Genomic DNA, 12,264 nt, shown 5'->3' with positions numbered 1-12,264 from the left:
CGATGTTGAGAGCACGTATATGCGATTCATTTGTGACATCTAAGTTTCGTCTAAGAAGTGCATACGACGTTAATAATATGTAGGCTCTCTAGACTGTAAGGAGGGCACATTAATGGAGATGTCCATTAGATGTTATCGATAGGCGTAAATGTATGGAACTTATTTTTATGTTGACAGGATATCAGTAATTCACTGGGTTCAAATGTGTGTGTGTGTGGGGGGGGGGGGGGGGCAATACATAGGACTAATGGCATAACATTAAACTCGTAATGACCGCCCGGCATAGAAAAGGTGGTCTTTTCTTTTTCCATTTCGTCTACTGGAATTTGCCAATATTGAACCCAAGGTCATGGGCGGAGAAGTATTGGGCGCCTTGCAAAAATTCAAGTGCATCATCTATATGGGGCACCAGATATACAGTAAAACCTTGTTATACCGAAGTGGGATATAAAGAACTAATAGATATAACGATTCAATTGTAATTTCCCTTGAAATTCTCTTAGATGCCCATGTATTTAAAAACCTTGTTTTAACGCAGCAAAAATTTCCTGACGATAGATATAACGAACCATTTCTCATCCACAATGAGCATTTACTGATCATTTTGGTGTACGTCAATTGTCAATACCTTATAGCACGCAATGGTTTACGTTTCATCACGGCCGGTTCCTTTCTCCTCTGGAACTAACGGACTCGCCCGCGCAGCAACTCGCACGAGCGTGCGTGACCGCCGGCCTCCCTTCTCCTGTAGAACTCGGTAACCTGCCCGCGCATCTGACCTCCTTCTCCCCTTCAGCTCGGCGCTGGTCCCTCGAAGGCCGCCGGGGCAGCGGAAATCGTGGCTTCCTTCTTTGTCGTTCGCTGTGAAAGAGCAACACCATCTCTATCAGTTTCTGCCGCTAGACACGAGATGGCCAATGGCAGTGGCACGGAGAAAGAATTTTTAAGGAGGCGAAACTGCACCTGCTTGGGCGCCCTGAAAAAGGCATGAAATCGGGCACAACACTTATGCGTTCTCTGTCGCGGCACTCTTCTAAGGAAGGAAAAAAAAGAAAACAAAACACGCGTGCCGCTCTCATCACACTCTCCTGCAAAGCCACTTCACTCCGATTCGCCGTTTGCGCTTCACATCGAACTGGATGTTTCAGTGCGTCCTCGCCGGCTCCAAATTTTAACGCGTGTTAAAGAGCTTGATTCACGGGTAGGCCGATGTTGGCATTGTTGGTTGCGAAGGAAAAATCAGCGTTTTCCATTGCTACGAAAGTGATAAAGATGTAAATGTCATCGGTTCTAGGCACGTTCTAGGTACGAACGTACCCAAGCGTTCTTTATGACATGCAGCTGCATGTTCCACTACAGAGCTACAGCACTGCTGAAAGCTACTTCAAGAAAGAACTATTTGAATATCATGCAGTGTCATGTAACATGTCTATATTTCATGTAACCTAGCACAGTCGCTGTCCGAGAAGTGCTTCTCAGAAACGAAGTCATGAGGCGTCAGCTCCCAATATTTCCTAGGTATGGCGCGAGCCCACACTTCCAACACCACCGGGTCACTAGGAACTTTGAATATAATTACTTTCCCATTACGTTCAATTTGCAGAATGCATAACGACTGTTGCAGTGGGGCACAAAACATTTTCGCCCCATCCTGAAGTAGCATTGCTCGAATCCTGCAAAGCGCTCTCTTTTATAGTTGTGTGAAAAGCATGCACACTCAGTCAGCCCTGCCGGCGTAACACACTGAAGCCACTGAAAGCGCTAAATAGACCAAAAGCCTGCGTATTGGGAAGGGATTCATGACAGCTTGTGGGGAACTTTCCCTCCCATGGCCACCTGTGCATGCGCGCCCACAACATAAGAATGAGGAGGGAGAGCCGCATGCGCGCCGTAGATGACATCTGCTTCTGGGTCATTACTAGCAGCTCGTTTCAAGTGCTTTGCAGCCTGTAATTATTGTAGTATAAATTAGTAACTGCCACTAAAATATCTGTCACATTTAGTCATTCACATTACACGCAAAAATCTGAAAACTTTTGCAGCGTACGATGCGCTATCACGATTTTCATACGTCGCTTCCTTAGAAGCGCCTGTAAAAGATGGCAACAGGCCGAAGGCGTCATCTGCCGAAGGTTGGCGTAAAACACATCACTTCGTGACGCTATCGCATCGGCCTCGCCCATTGGCGTGGCCTGGGAGTTTCTCCTCCTCAACTACTTCTTTCTCTGTGGGCAGCTGCAAACATATGTGAAGCGCAAAAATATAACAATCGAGCAGAAGACGGCAATGTTAAAAGCCCGCGATTCTTGTATAAGAAAAAAAAAAGTAGCCGAAGATTTCGACAATGTGTGGGTGCCGTAGGCGACCAGGCCCAGACGTGGGACGCTCTCCTTAACGCCAGCGTTGTGCTTGACTGCAACACTTCCTGCATGTTTGACTGTGCCGATGCTGACACGGTGACAACTGAAGAGTTGTCAGATGCAGAAATTGTGCCCGCGGTGACTGGCATGCATGATGACAGCGATAAATGTGTTGACACCCCAGAGCCTAATGTTTGCAAGCGTTGGCAAACCCGACGCCCGCGCAAGCACTGGATGCGACAGACCTGCTGTGCCGCTTCTTTGGTGCTTACGATGACGGCGAGGACAGACTCGAAATAGCTGCTGGAGCTGAAAAAGCAGTCATCCGCGTGAGGAAGAGTTGGCGAAATTCTATTGAGGACTATTTTTCTTCGAAGTAATCTGTCAGCTGGTGTGCTCAATTTAGCAGAAATAAAGTGCATTGTTCTTTATTATTTTGCTAGTTTTTTGCCGTCCGCTGGCCATTTTTCTATGCACAGAGGGCAGCTGTGATATTTGTTGGCGAGTACGTTTTCTCTTGTTGGCTAATTGTCGGTAGAAATGGATATTGGCTATATCGAACTAATGGTTATAACGAAGTAATTACGACTCCCCCTTCAACTTTATTATAACGAGGTTCGACTGAACATACTTTTAGGTAATCATGCTGAGTGTGTGGTAATCAACACAAAAACGTACTGATCCATCTTTCTTTTGCACCAACACAATGGGTGATGACCAAGAGCTGGCAGAGTGTCGTATGATGTTTCTTTTTAGCATGCCGGTCACATTCTCCTCAACTGTTTTGCGCTCGGCCAAGGAGACTCGGTACGGACGACGGCGTACAAGAGTGAGATCTTCAGTGTCGACAAGATGAAACGCAACTGTGGTCCGCCTGGGTGCTGAAGCATTGGGGTCGAAGGAGGCCTGCTGTTTTAATTGTTAGCAAATTTAGCAATGCCCCATGTTGAGCAGCAGGAAGACCACGATTTATCTCGGGAGCAAAGGAGGAGGTAGTAGCAGGCTTGTCTTGTTGTGTCTCAGCTGGCAAGGCATCAAGAGTGACCTAAGATACTGGTTGAGTATCCACATAACACGGCACTGCAGAACCTTGGGGTAGCAGAGCAGTCTCCATGGTAGGGTTCAGGCCAAGGATTACCGCAGTACTGTCTTTGAACCGCACCAGGCTGGAGGAAAGTACAACACCTTGAGCTAGACAGTGGCTGGAAGAAGCGATAAGTACGTCATCAGTGACAATGTTTGTAGAAGTGATGGCAATGAATTGCTCTTGACCCCGTGGCAGTATGGAATCGAAAGCTGTGAAAAAAGGCAGTCGTTTCTCTTCTATGGGTTTGCTGCAGTGATTGGTCTCAGTCATCTGTACTACACGTTCACAAGAAATTAAAGCAGATGCTCGTGAGAGAAAGTCCCAACCTAAAATTAGTTCATGAGCACATGAAATTAAATGATGAAAGTGATCTGATGACGAATATCCTCAATGAAGACACGTGCTGTACATTCGCCCAATGGTCAAATTATTGCTCTATTGGCCCCTATCAAAGATGATCCAAGGTAGGGCGTCCTTGCTTTTTGCAAACGAGAACACAAGTCTGCACACATAACTGAAATAGTTCCTCCCGTGTCTATTAAAGCCAACACACACGTACCTTACACAGTCAGCAATAACATGTTTGACGGTCATTCAAGAGGATTTGTATCACCTCGTGGCGGTTCAGTTTACCTTTCAAAAGCTGCACTGTTTAATTTTCTGATCCCTGGGCAGAAAATTGAGAGACAGACTGAAGTGGTGAAACAGTGCGTCAGAGGGGCAACAGAGAGAGTGGTTGGGAGCTACGTGTATTGTAGGTTGTTTGAAAATGTGCTCAGGTGACAAAGATCTGAGGTTGGAAGCACCGTCGGCATTACGAGCAGCGTCAACAGGGAAATGACAAAGGTGTGCTTGCCGGGCAGAACGTCCGCTTTAGGTGGAAATTTGGGAGTTTTCCAAGTGGCACTTCGGCTTCTGCTGCAATGCCTGCAATCAACTTTGGCCGCACAATTCAGCTTCGCTAGTTAACCATGTGTATGAAGTGTTTCATTTTTTTTATTTCACTAGATTTCAGTGGATGAAAGAAAGAGCCAGAGTTTATGGGCCAGTTGGTTGTAATTAGGGAAAAGTTTTAGGGTTCCTTAAGCTGCACCTTGAAGAGTTGAACATGACAGCTATGCACACACACACGCATGCACACGCACTCACACACATGGGCATACACACACTATTGCTTTCCCGATTGCTATTCGGCCCTGGCCCCTGGGCGGAGACCTAAACCGTGTCGAAAGCTTTCAGGGGTTCACAATGTTAGTTATAGCAAAGTGTTTTGTTTCAATAATTGTTTGCAAGAAATTTAGATTCATTTTAATGGATTTGGTTGTTAGCCGATGCCAAGGGCACTATGTCTCATCGAATGAAGCATTGAATACAGTGTATGGCAATTTTCTGTCGCAAACATACATCAATTTCTTTGTTTTCCTTTTTCTTCAAAAATGTCAGCTTTCTTCAAACGTTTCTATTCCTACTGGAACCAATTGCAATAGGGAGTACTCATGCACAATCGTTGACTTTGCACTACAATTCTTACAGGTTTTCACCCTGTCTTCAAACCTGGACTGAACTGAATTATTTAGATTTGCTTGAAGTTTAGATTTGTTTTCGCGTAGTTCTTCAGGTTTCCTTGCCGGAATGCGTGCAGCAAACTTGCACAGCGCAGGTAACAGAACACAACATGCTTTGCTAAACTGTTTATGCAGGTGCGGCTTGAGGGGCCCTTCGGAGGTGGCAACCAAGATTGGTACAAGTTTGAGATCGCCGTGATGGTGGGTGGCGGTATTGGCGTGACACCATATGCCTCCATACTGAATGACCTTGTCTTCGGCACCTCAACGAATCGTTACTCTGGGGTGGCCTGCAAGAAGGTGCGTAGTTTCTACACAATCTCTGTGGCTTTAACAGAAAGGAAAGCACTGCCCTGCGCACGCTTAATATTGCACTCGCCGGCCCGACAACTTTCGTGAGCCTTTCTTGTTTATTGTATGATTGTGATATATGTGGTTTATTGGCCATGTGATGGCCAACGAGCACCAGCACACTTTGTTCATTGTAAGCCATGTACGTTACTCTCTATAGTTGTTTTTGTTTGTATGGTCACTTATTCATGTACTAAAAATGCCAGACAGGCTACAGAATGACAAGGTGTATTGCATGAGGGGTATATACAATATTATGCATTCAAGAGTGCAAGCATCACTAAGAGAATAAGCAAATAGTGAGAACACAAGCCGAATTCTAAAGCTAAAATTCTAAATGACCTTAAAGCTAATGGGTTATAAGGATAGATTTTTATACAATAACATACTTTTGTTGTGAACGGCAACAGTGACATTCGGGCTGCTGAACGACGAGGAAGACCCTTGCGATGTTGGCCGGCGGGGTAGGAGCGTAAACAATGACAGAATAAGAGATACATCCTATGCCAACAATAGCAAAGGTTTAGGTGGGCAAATTTCTTAGGTACACCTTTATGCGCGCATTGTGGATCATCGCGAAACGCTGCACAGATATCCGTGTGGACATGCTGAGTAACTGAAAAAAAAAAAAAAAACTATTTAGGCTGTCAGTAAAGTAATTACAGCAGTATGGATGTTCATTTTGAGTGGTGTGCTTGGCGATGTGATGCTGGGTTGGCAGGTGGTGTCGATGGCTTTTGCAAGTAGTTGAACATGTAAACAATCCATAGATCCTTGTTTTGCTCCAAAATCATATTCGTACGTAGCAAGGAAGGAGGACTATGCTAACAAGGTATTAGTCTTAGCATCTAGTGGGGAGCAAGACAACGGGTCTGCACCAGAGTGTCGTCTGCCGAAATGGTACAGCACGTAAATGTTATACTCTTTTAGCGGAAGTGCCCATCAAGCTAAACGAACCGAAGGCTCTCTCAAGGAAGAAATCCATTGCAGGGAGTGATGGACAGTTATCATGTCAAAGCAGGCGGCCAGATGTGGTCGAAGTTTAGTTATTGGCCAAATTGTCACCTAGCATTCTTTTTCTGTGACAGAATTAATAATTTGTTTGTTTCAGCCTTCGTGAGTGCGCGACTGGTGAAAGCGACGACGTACTCATCGAAGCCGCTCCTTGGTTGTGCAAAAACAGCACTAAGGCCGACACCGCTGCTGTCTGCATGTATTTCTGTCGGTGCGTTTGGGTCGAAATGTTGCTGAATCGGAGAATAGATGAGAAAACGACACAGCGTTGTAATCTGGTGACCAAGTCGAAAGGTTGGGGTCAGCACGAAGAAGCTGTATCAAAGGAGCTATCATGGTGCCGAAGTTGCTGATGAAACGGTGAAAGTATGAACATAACCATAGAAGCAGTGGAGTTTTTTTAAGGTCTTTAGTCATGGAAAATCAGTGACAGCTTGCAGTTTAAAAGGATCGTGGTCGGATCTTTACACACAACTTATAGCCGACGCTTATCAGCTGCCGAGCAGCAAAGCCACGTTTCTTCTAGTGTAGCTGGAGGCAGGCGTTGATGATGCATGTGAGAATGCGTTCGAGTGGAAGCAGGTGTAAAGAAAAGTCTATTTAGATGACAACATTGTCTGCATAGCAAAGGCATATCTGCCACTTGAGCCTTCGCAGGGTGCTATTCATCATTCTTTTTAATGTTGCAGGTGCACTGCATTGACTGAAGGACACGATGGTAAACTCGTATAGACCATCAGGAACGATGAAGGCAGGCTTGGGGTTTCCTGTTAAAGGCACTGAATACTGCTAGTGGCTAGGTGGTATATCGAGGAACGAGAACGGTTTGGCGCCTTGAAGACAGTCTCGTGGTCAATACGGGGAAGCGAATAACCATACCTACAGGTTGTATTGTTGCGTCTACAGTAGTCAACACCAAAGTGAATGGTGCCATCTTTCTTTTAGGCATGAAGCAGCTTGAGGCAGGGGCTTTGTCCACTCTACCCGTAGCATCATCAACCCCGCTGCGCATGCGCGTCCCCGCCCCCTCCATCCTACGTTCTCCCGTCTCTCTCCTCTAGGATCTCGAGGTGGCGTAGCAACGCGGGTCGGCAGTGAAGACAACGAAACACTTGAAGCAATTGCTGCAATTCAAGACTGATGGCCCTAACGGTTCAAGCAATATTTATTCGACCAGATTATCGGCCGCAGCGGCAGCCTGTGCGACCAACTTCGGTTCGATAGCAACCAACCAAAGTCCGCAGCATCCAGATCGAACAACACCAGAACGTGGTTCTCAGCATGCTGTGACAAGAGTTCGAACCGGCAAGTAACAACGATGGCGACCGCAACTTGCACGGAGGCACTAAGGGGCAAGATGCCTGTGTTGAGCTTTATGAACGGTTATCCCTACACAGCAAAACGCGGGCATGTCTCTGAGCTTAATTCTGTCAATGAACGGCTCATGGCATCGTGTCTGCTGTTCATGAGCATTCAATGCGTCACGCTCAGCAGCAGGCAATACAAAATCAAGAGCAAAGTCATGAATGTGTGGGAACTCATGTGATGCTTCTCCAGAAAAGTCCATGATGACCCGGCCATCGACATGCACATGAAATGAAGACTTGTTCATAAGGCTTCTTACAGGTGTAGTAACACCACGTACAACATGTCGCTCTCTCTCGTTTCTTACACATTTCTATTCATCTTCTCAATGAATTACATCATCTCCTGGTCAAGCGAACCATCTCCCCGCTGCTTTGCATCCACACATTTTCCTTTAGCGGGAGATGATGTAATTTTTTTTACCAACACTACAGGCGAGGCCCAGGGACTATGTGAAGGTTGTACCACACCACATTGGAGCATGTCTCTTACGTGCTCGTCAATCACTCGGTGCTTCGTTGCGGACACACACTATGGCCGTTGATGCAATGATGTACAATAATAATAATAATAGTAATCCTTTTTTAGCATTTTAAAAAAGCATCACAGAAATACAAAACTGGCCTGGGAATGCCTCATCGGGCTTGAAGGGCAGAGCCGACAGACAGCAGACTACAAGACTATATATATATAGGACCACATAGATGCAGACACTTTTTTTTTTTCGTCTATGTATGCTTGTACAGCAGTACAAGATGATAGAAAACTGATACAAAGACAAGTAGCATCACCTAGCCTAACATTCAGACCTTATCAGATTTTTGGTAACGCTAACAAGAAAAAAAAACAAGAAAACAAAAATAATATGACAAAGCATTATAACATCATTCTAATGTGTGCAGAATAAGAAGGGAGGAGAAAAAAAATAAGAAAAACGTGAATTATAATTTTTTGGTACATCAAGGGCGACGCATAGCCTGATGCAACAGGGTGACCTTCAGGTTCTGATACAGACAATGCATTTACCCGAGGAAAAAAACAAGTATAAGCAAGAAGTTACAGATTAATACGACAAGGAAGTTGCTTCAGTTTTATTTTGATTTAGCATGAAAAGCACTCACGCGCAGTTTAATAAAGCAAGATAGTATGAAGTAGCTCCAAGTCTGCTGACCATATCTGATGGGGCATCGAATTCTCCGAAAACGTTTTTTAGGTCAAAGGAAGTATGTTGAGACATATGGAATCTTATATTTGCTGCACGAAAAATGTCTCAGGACAGCTGTTTCAGTAAGGAGGGCCTCAAAATTAGAGCATCGTAATGATTTAAAAAGGTCTGTGCCTGGGGGCAGTTGTAAACACAGCTGATCACTGTTAATATAAGTGCACAGTGACCGAATGACGTAACACCATGTCAAGGAACACTATAACCTAACACTTGCAGTACCATTTTTTTGGAAACTCGTAGTGGCGCATAGTATCTAATTGTGTATAGTGTTCGAAAGACTGCCCGAAGTCTTGAACAAACGTGTGCCAAATGAGAACTCCAAGAGAAGTGACTGTCGAGAAGTGCACCAAAGTATTTAACAGATTTAACAGAGGTATTTAACAGAAAAAGCATGGATAACAAGATGAACAGTGCACCAGCAATGGGACGCCCAGATTAACAGGGGGTTATAGAAACAAATGAGCTGTGTTTTAGAGGCGTTTCCGTTAATAACATTATTAGTGAATCAGACCATCAAACTTATTGTGGCACGCCGCAAAAGAGAAGCTGCTTTTGGAAAGCGGAAATGCCAGGACAAACTGACCGTGTCGTCAGTATACTGAAATATGCTAGTAGATACAGCCGCGGTGATATCGTTAACATATAGGTTGAAAAGAAGTGGACTTAATATTAATCCCTGTGGCATTCTGGTTTTTATAGAGGTTATATTGCTACAGTACTATCATGTGGATACTAACTGTGTTCTATCAACTTAAAAGTTCGCAAGTAATTTAAGAACGTCCCATGAAATACAGCCACAGGGAGTTTTGTTAATAATAGACTATGACTCACACTATCAAAAGCTTTGCTAACATCAGCAAATATAGTTCATATCACTTGGTTCGCTTCAAAAGCAGAATTTTTAACGTCTGAAATATTCTCTAGGAGGTCTTGTCTGCGTTTACCCCGATTTAAAATAATATTTCGCACCTGATATTACATGATTGGCATTAAGATTCGTGACCATAGCTTGCAGGATATGTTTTTCTAGTATTTGAGAGATGCAAGGTAAGACAGAGAGAACATCTATATATATATATATTCTTGTCTTCCTTTTTTTTTTTTTTTACCGACTTATGGAAGAGGATCCAACCTCCTTCAGCAGTAGATAATTTTTTGTAGAGTAACACCGACACTCGCTTAGAGATAAATGAAGTGAGCTGGAAGCTTCTTGTTTCCGATCCCGTGCAGTTCTAATCACAGTAAAAGGAAATTCGTGCAATTTCTAGACTTGAAGCTGTACAGACAGCCGAGCATTCACTCACGTCTTTGGACACTTTGCTCATGTTTGTCCGAGTCGAAGCGCCGGGTTTGTCTCTCGTTGTTGGCAGTCGGCTTGCGCCTGAGTCTTCGGGTGCCTACCTAGCGTTCGCTGGGGCCTCACTTTCGCCTCTCTGTGAGGTAGACGTATGCCTACAGGTATGTTCACAAATGGTCTTGAAGAGGCCTAAAGCAGCAAAACTAACAATAAATCTGCTCGCTTCGCCGCCTAGGTTGCCGGGAAACCAGGTGATTAACCCGATGCAAAAAAGTGGTCCGAAACCGATTATTCCACAACGCCATAAAAGAACCCATTTCCGCTTCTCGAGAAGTCCTACTCTGGCTACATCAGTATACAAACCACGTGATGCACACATCTGGCCGCAAAATGAAAAGAGTAGCGTAGAATTCCGCGATGCTACGTGCCTGGGCATTCGCAAACTGACCGTGCTACTCGAAAATACTCATAGCCTCTACATAGACGCGCTACTCGAGAGCCTAAGTAGATTTACAATTGGCCAATTGACAAAAATCAGAAGGCCAAGTACAGAAACGGCAAGTCAGTGTGACTCAAGATATTGTCATGGGGTCATGACGAGGCCGAAGACAGGAGACTTTATGTTGGGATTTAACTGTTTACTTGGGTGAACCTGTGCCCAGTAAACAGAAAGTCCGATTACAGTAGCAGTCTTGCACAGATAGCAGTGAACGGAGCATCGGCCGTCGATCAACTACTGACAAGCGGCGAATTGCGTCAGCATTTATACTTTTGCCATCGAATGTTCTAGCGTTATCATTGGCGGTGACGAGTGTTCCAGAATAATCTGTACAGTTCGTGGAGTGGGTGTGATCTTACCGAAATGATCTACTACAGTTCTGAAGCTTCTCGAAAAGTGCAGGGGCGGTTTGCGCTGAGAATTGTGTAGTGTATTGGGGCAATAACAAAGCTTGAGGAATGGAATGTGGCATTGCCCCCCTCTGAAAAAGGCATTGCCCCGATGCTTTAACTAAAGATGAAGGTACAAGAATTATGCAAGAAAATACAATGAATAAATTACGATACAGCAATAATTCAAAAAACACTGTTTCAGTTTCTTAACGCGCATGAAACGGCTTGAGACACGCGACATGGACAACTTCAGGTCGCGATGGGCGTCGTTGAGAGTTCGTGATGCCGTTGGGGACAACCTCGTAATCAAGTGTGCCGATACGTCAAACCACCCTGTGCGGTTCGAAGTACCATCGCAGAAGCTTTTCACTGAGCCCACATCGGCGTATTCACGTTCCCCGGGCTGGTATTCCACGAAGCGCCGTCGTAGATTGTAATGGCGGCTGTCGGTCGTCTATTGATTCTTGATACAGAAACGCGTGAGTTGTCGGGCTTCTTCGGCTCGTTGAAGGTACTCACTTACATCGAGGTTTTCTTCTTCGGTGACGTTGGGTAACATGGCATCGAGCGTCGTTGCCGGGCTCCTTCCGTAGACCAATTTGTATGAAGATATCTGCGTCGTCTCCTGCACCGCCATGTTGTATGCAAAGGGCACGTACGGAAGAATGGTGTCTCACACCTTTTGTTCGACATCGACGTACATTGCCAGTATGTCGCCGATCGTCTTGTTTAGCCGCTCGGTGAGGCCGTTGGTCTGTGTGTGGTACGCTGTCGTCCAGCGGTGGTTTGTCTGTCTGTATGCCAAGATTGCTTGAGTTAGGTCAGCAGTAAATGCCGTTCCTCTGTCGATGATGAGGACCTCCGGGGCGCAGTGACGTAGGACGATATTTTCGACGAAGAGCTTAGCTGCCTCGGATGCACTGCCTTTGGGCAGGGCTTTTGTCTCGGCGTAGCGGGTGAGGTAGCCGGTAGCTACCACGATCCACTTGTTTCCGAAAGCCGATGTCGGGAACGGCCCCAGTAGGTCCATACCAATCTGCTGGAATGGTCGGCTAGGTGGTTCAATTGGCTGCAGAAGTCCCGCTGGCCTTGTCGGTGGTGTCTTGCCT

At 45.4% G+C, this 12,264-nt stretch overlaps 2 protein-coding genes across 11 annotated transcripts in view; one reads left to right on the top strand and one right to left on the bottom strand.

The window, feature by feature from the left end:
* Nucleotides 1-12,264, top strand: part of Duox (dual oxidase) — a 545,810-nt gene that overhangs the window by 476,237 nt on the left and 57,309 nt on the right. For all 9 annotated transcript variants that reach the window (XM_075889290.1, XM_037429312.2, XM_037429311.2 and 6 more), the window contains one exon: nucleotides 5,148-5,312. In XM_075889290.1, the coding sequence (XP_075745405.1) occupies nucleotides 5,148-5,312 (165 nt within the window). The remainder of the gene's footprint in view (nucleotides 1-5,147; nucleotides 5,313-12,264) is intronic.
* The window catches only part of LOC142803732 (uncharacterized), a 39,705-nt gene that overhangs the window by 7,965 nt on the left and 19,476 nt on the right, over nucleotides 1-12,264 (bottom strand). Inside the window, exon 2 of one of the 2 annotated variants that reach the window (XM_075889584.1) lies at nucleotides 629-861. The gene's annotated coding sequence lies outside the window, so the exon portion shown is untranslated. Of the gene's footprint in view, nucleotides 1-628; nucleotides 1,539-12,264 lie in introns of those variants that run through there. The other variant, XM_075889639.1, reaches the window with a different exon arrangement.

The sequence above is a fragment of the Rhipicephalus microplus genome, chromosome 1 (assembly GCF_043290135.1).
Source record: "Rhipicephalus microplus isolate Deutch F79 chromosome 1, USDA_Rmic, whole genome shotgun sequence".
NCBI classification, from domain to species: domain Eukaryota; kingdom Metazoa; phylum Arthropoda; class Arachnida; order Ixodida; family Ixodidae; genus Rhipicephalus; species Rhipicephalus microplus.
This window is presented reverse-complemented; position numbering and strand designations above follow the sequence as displayed.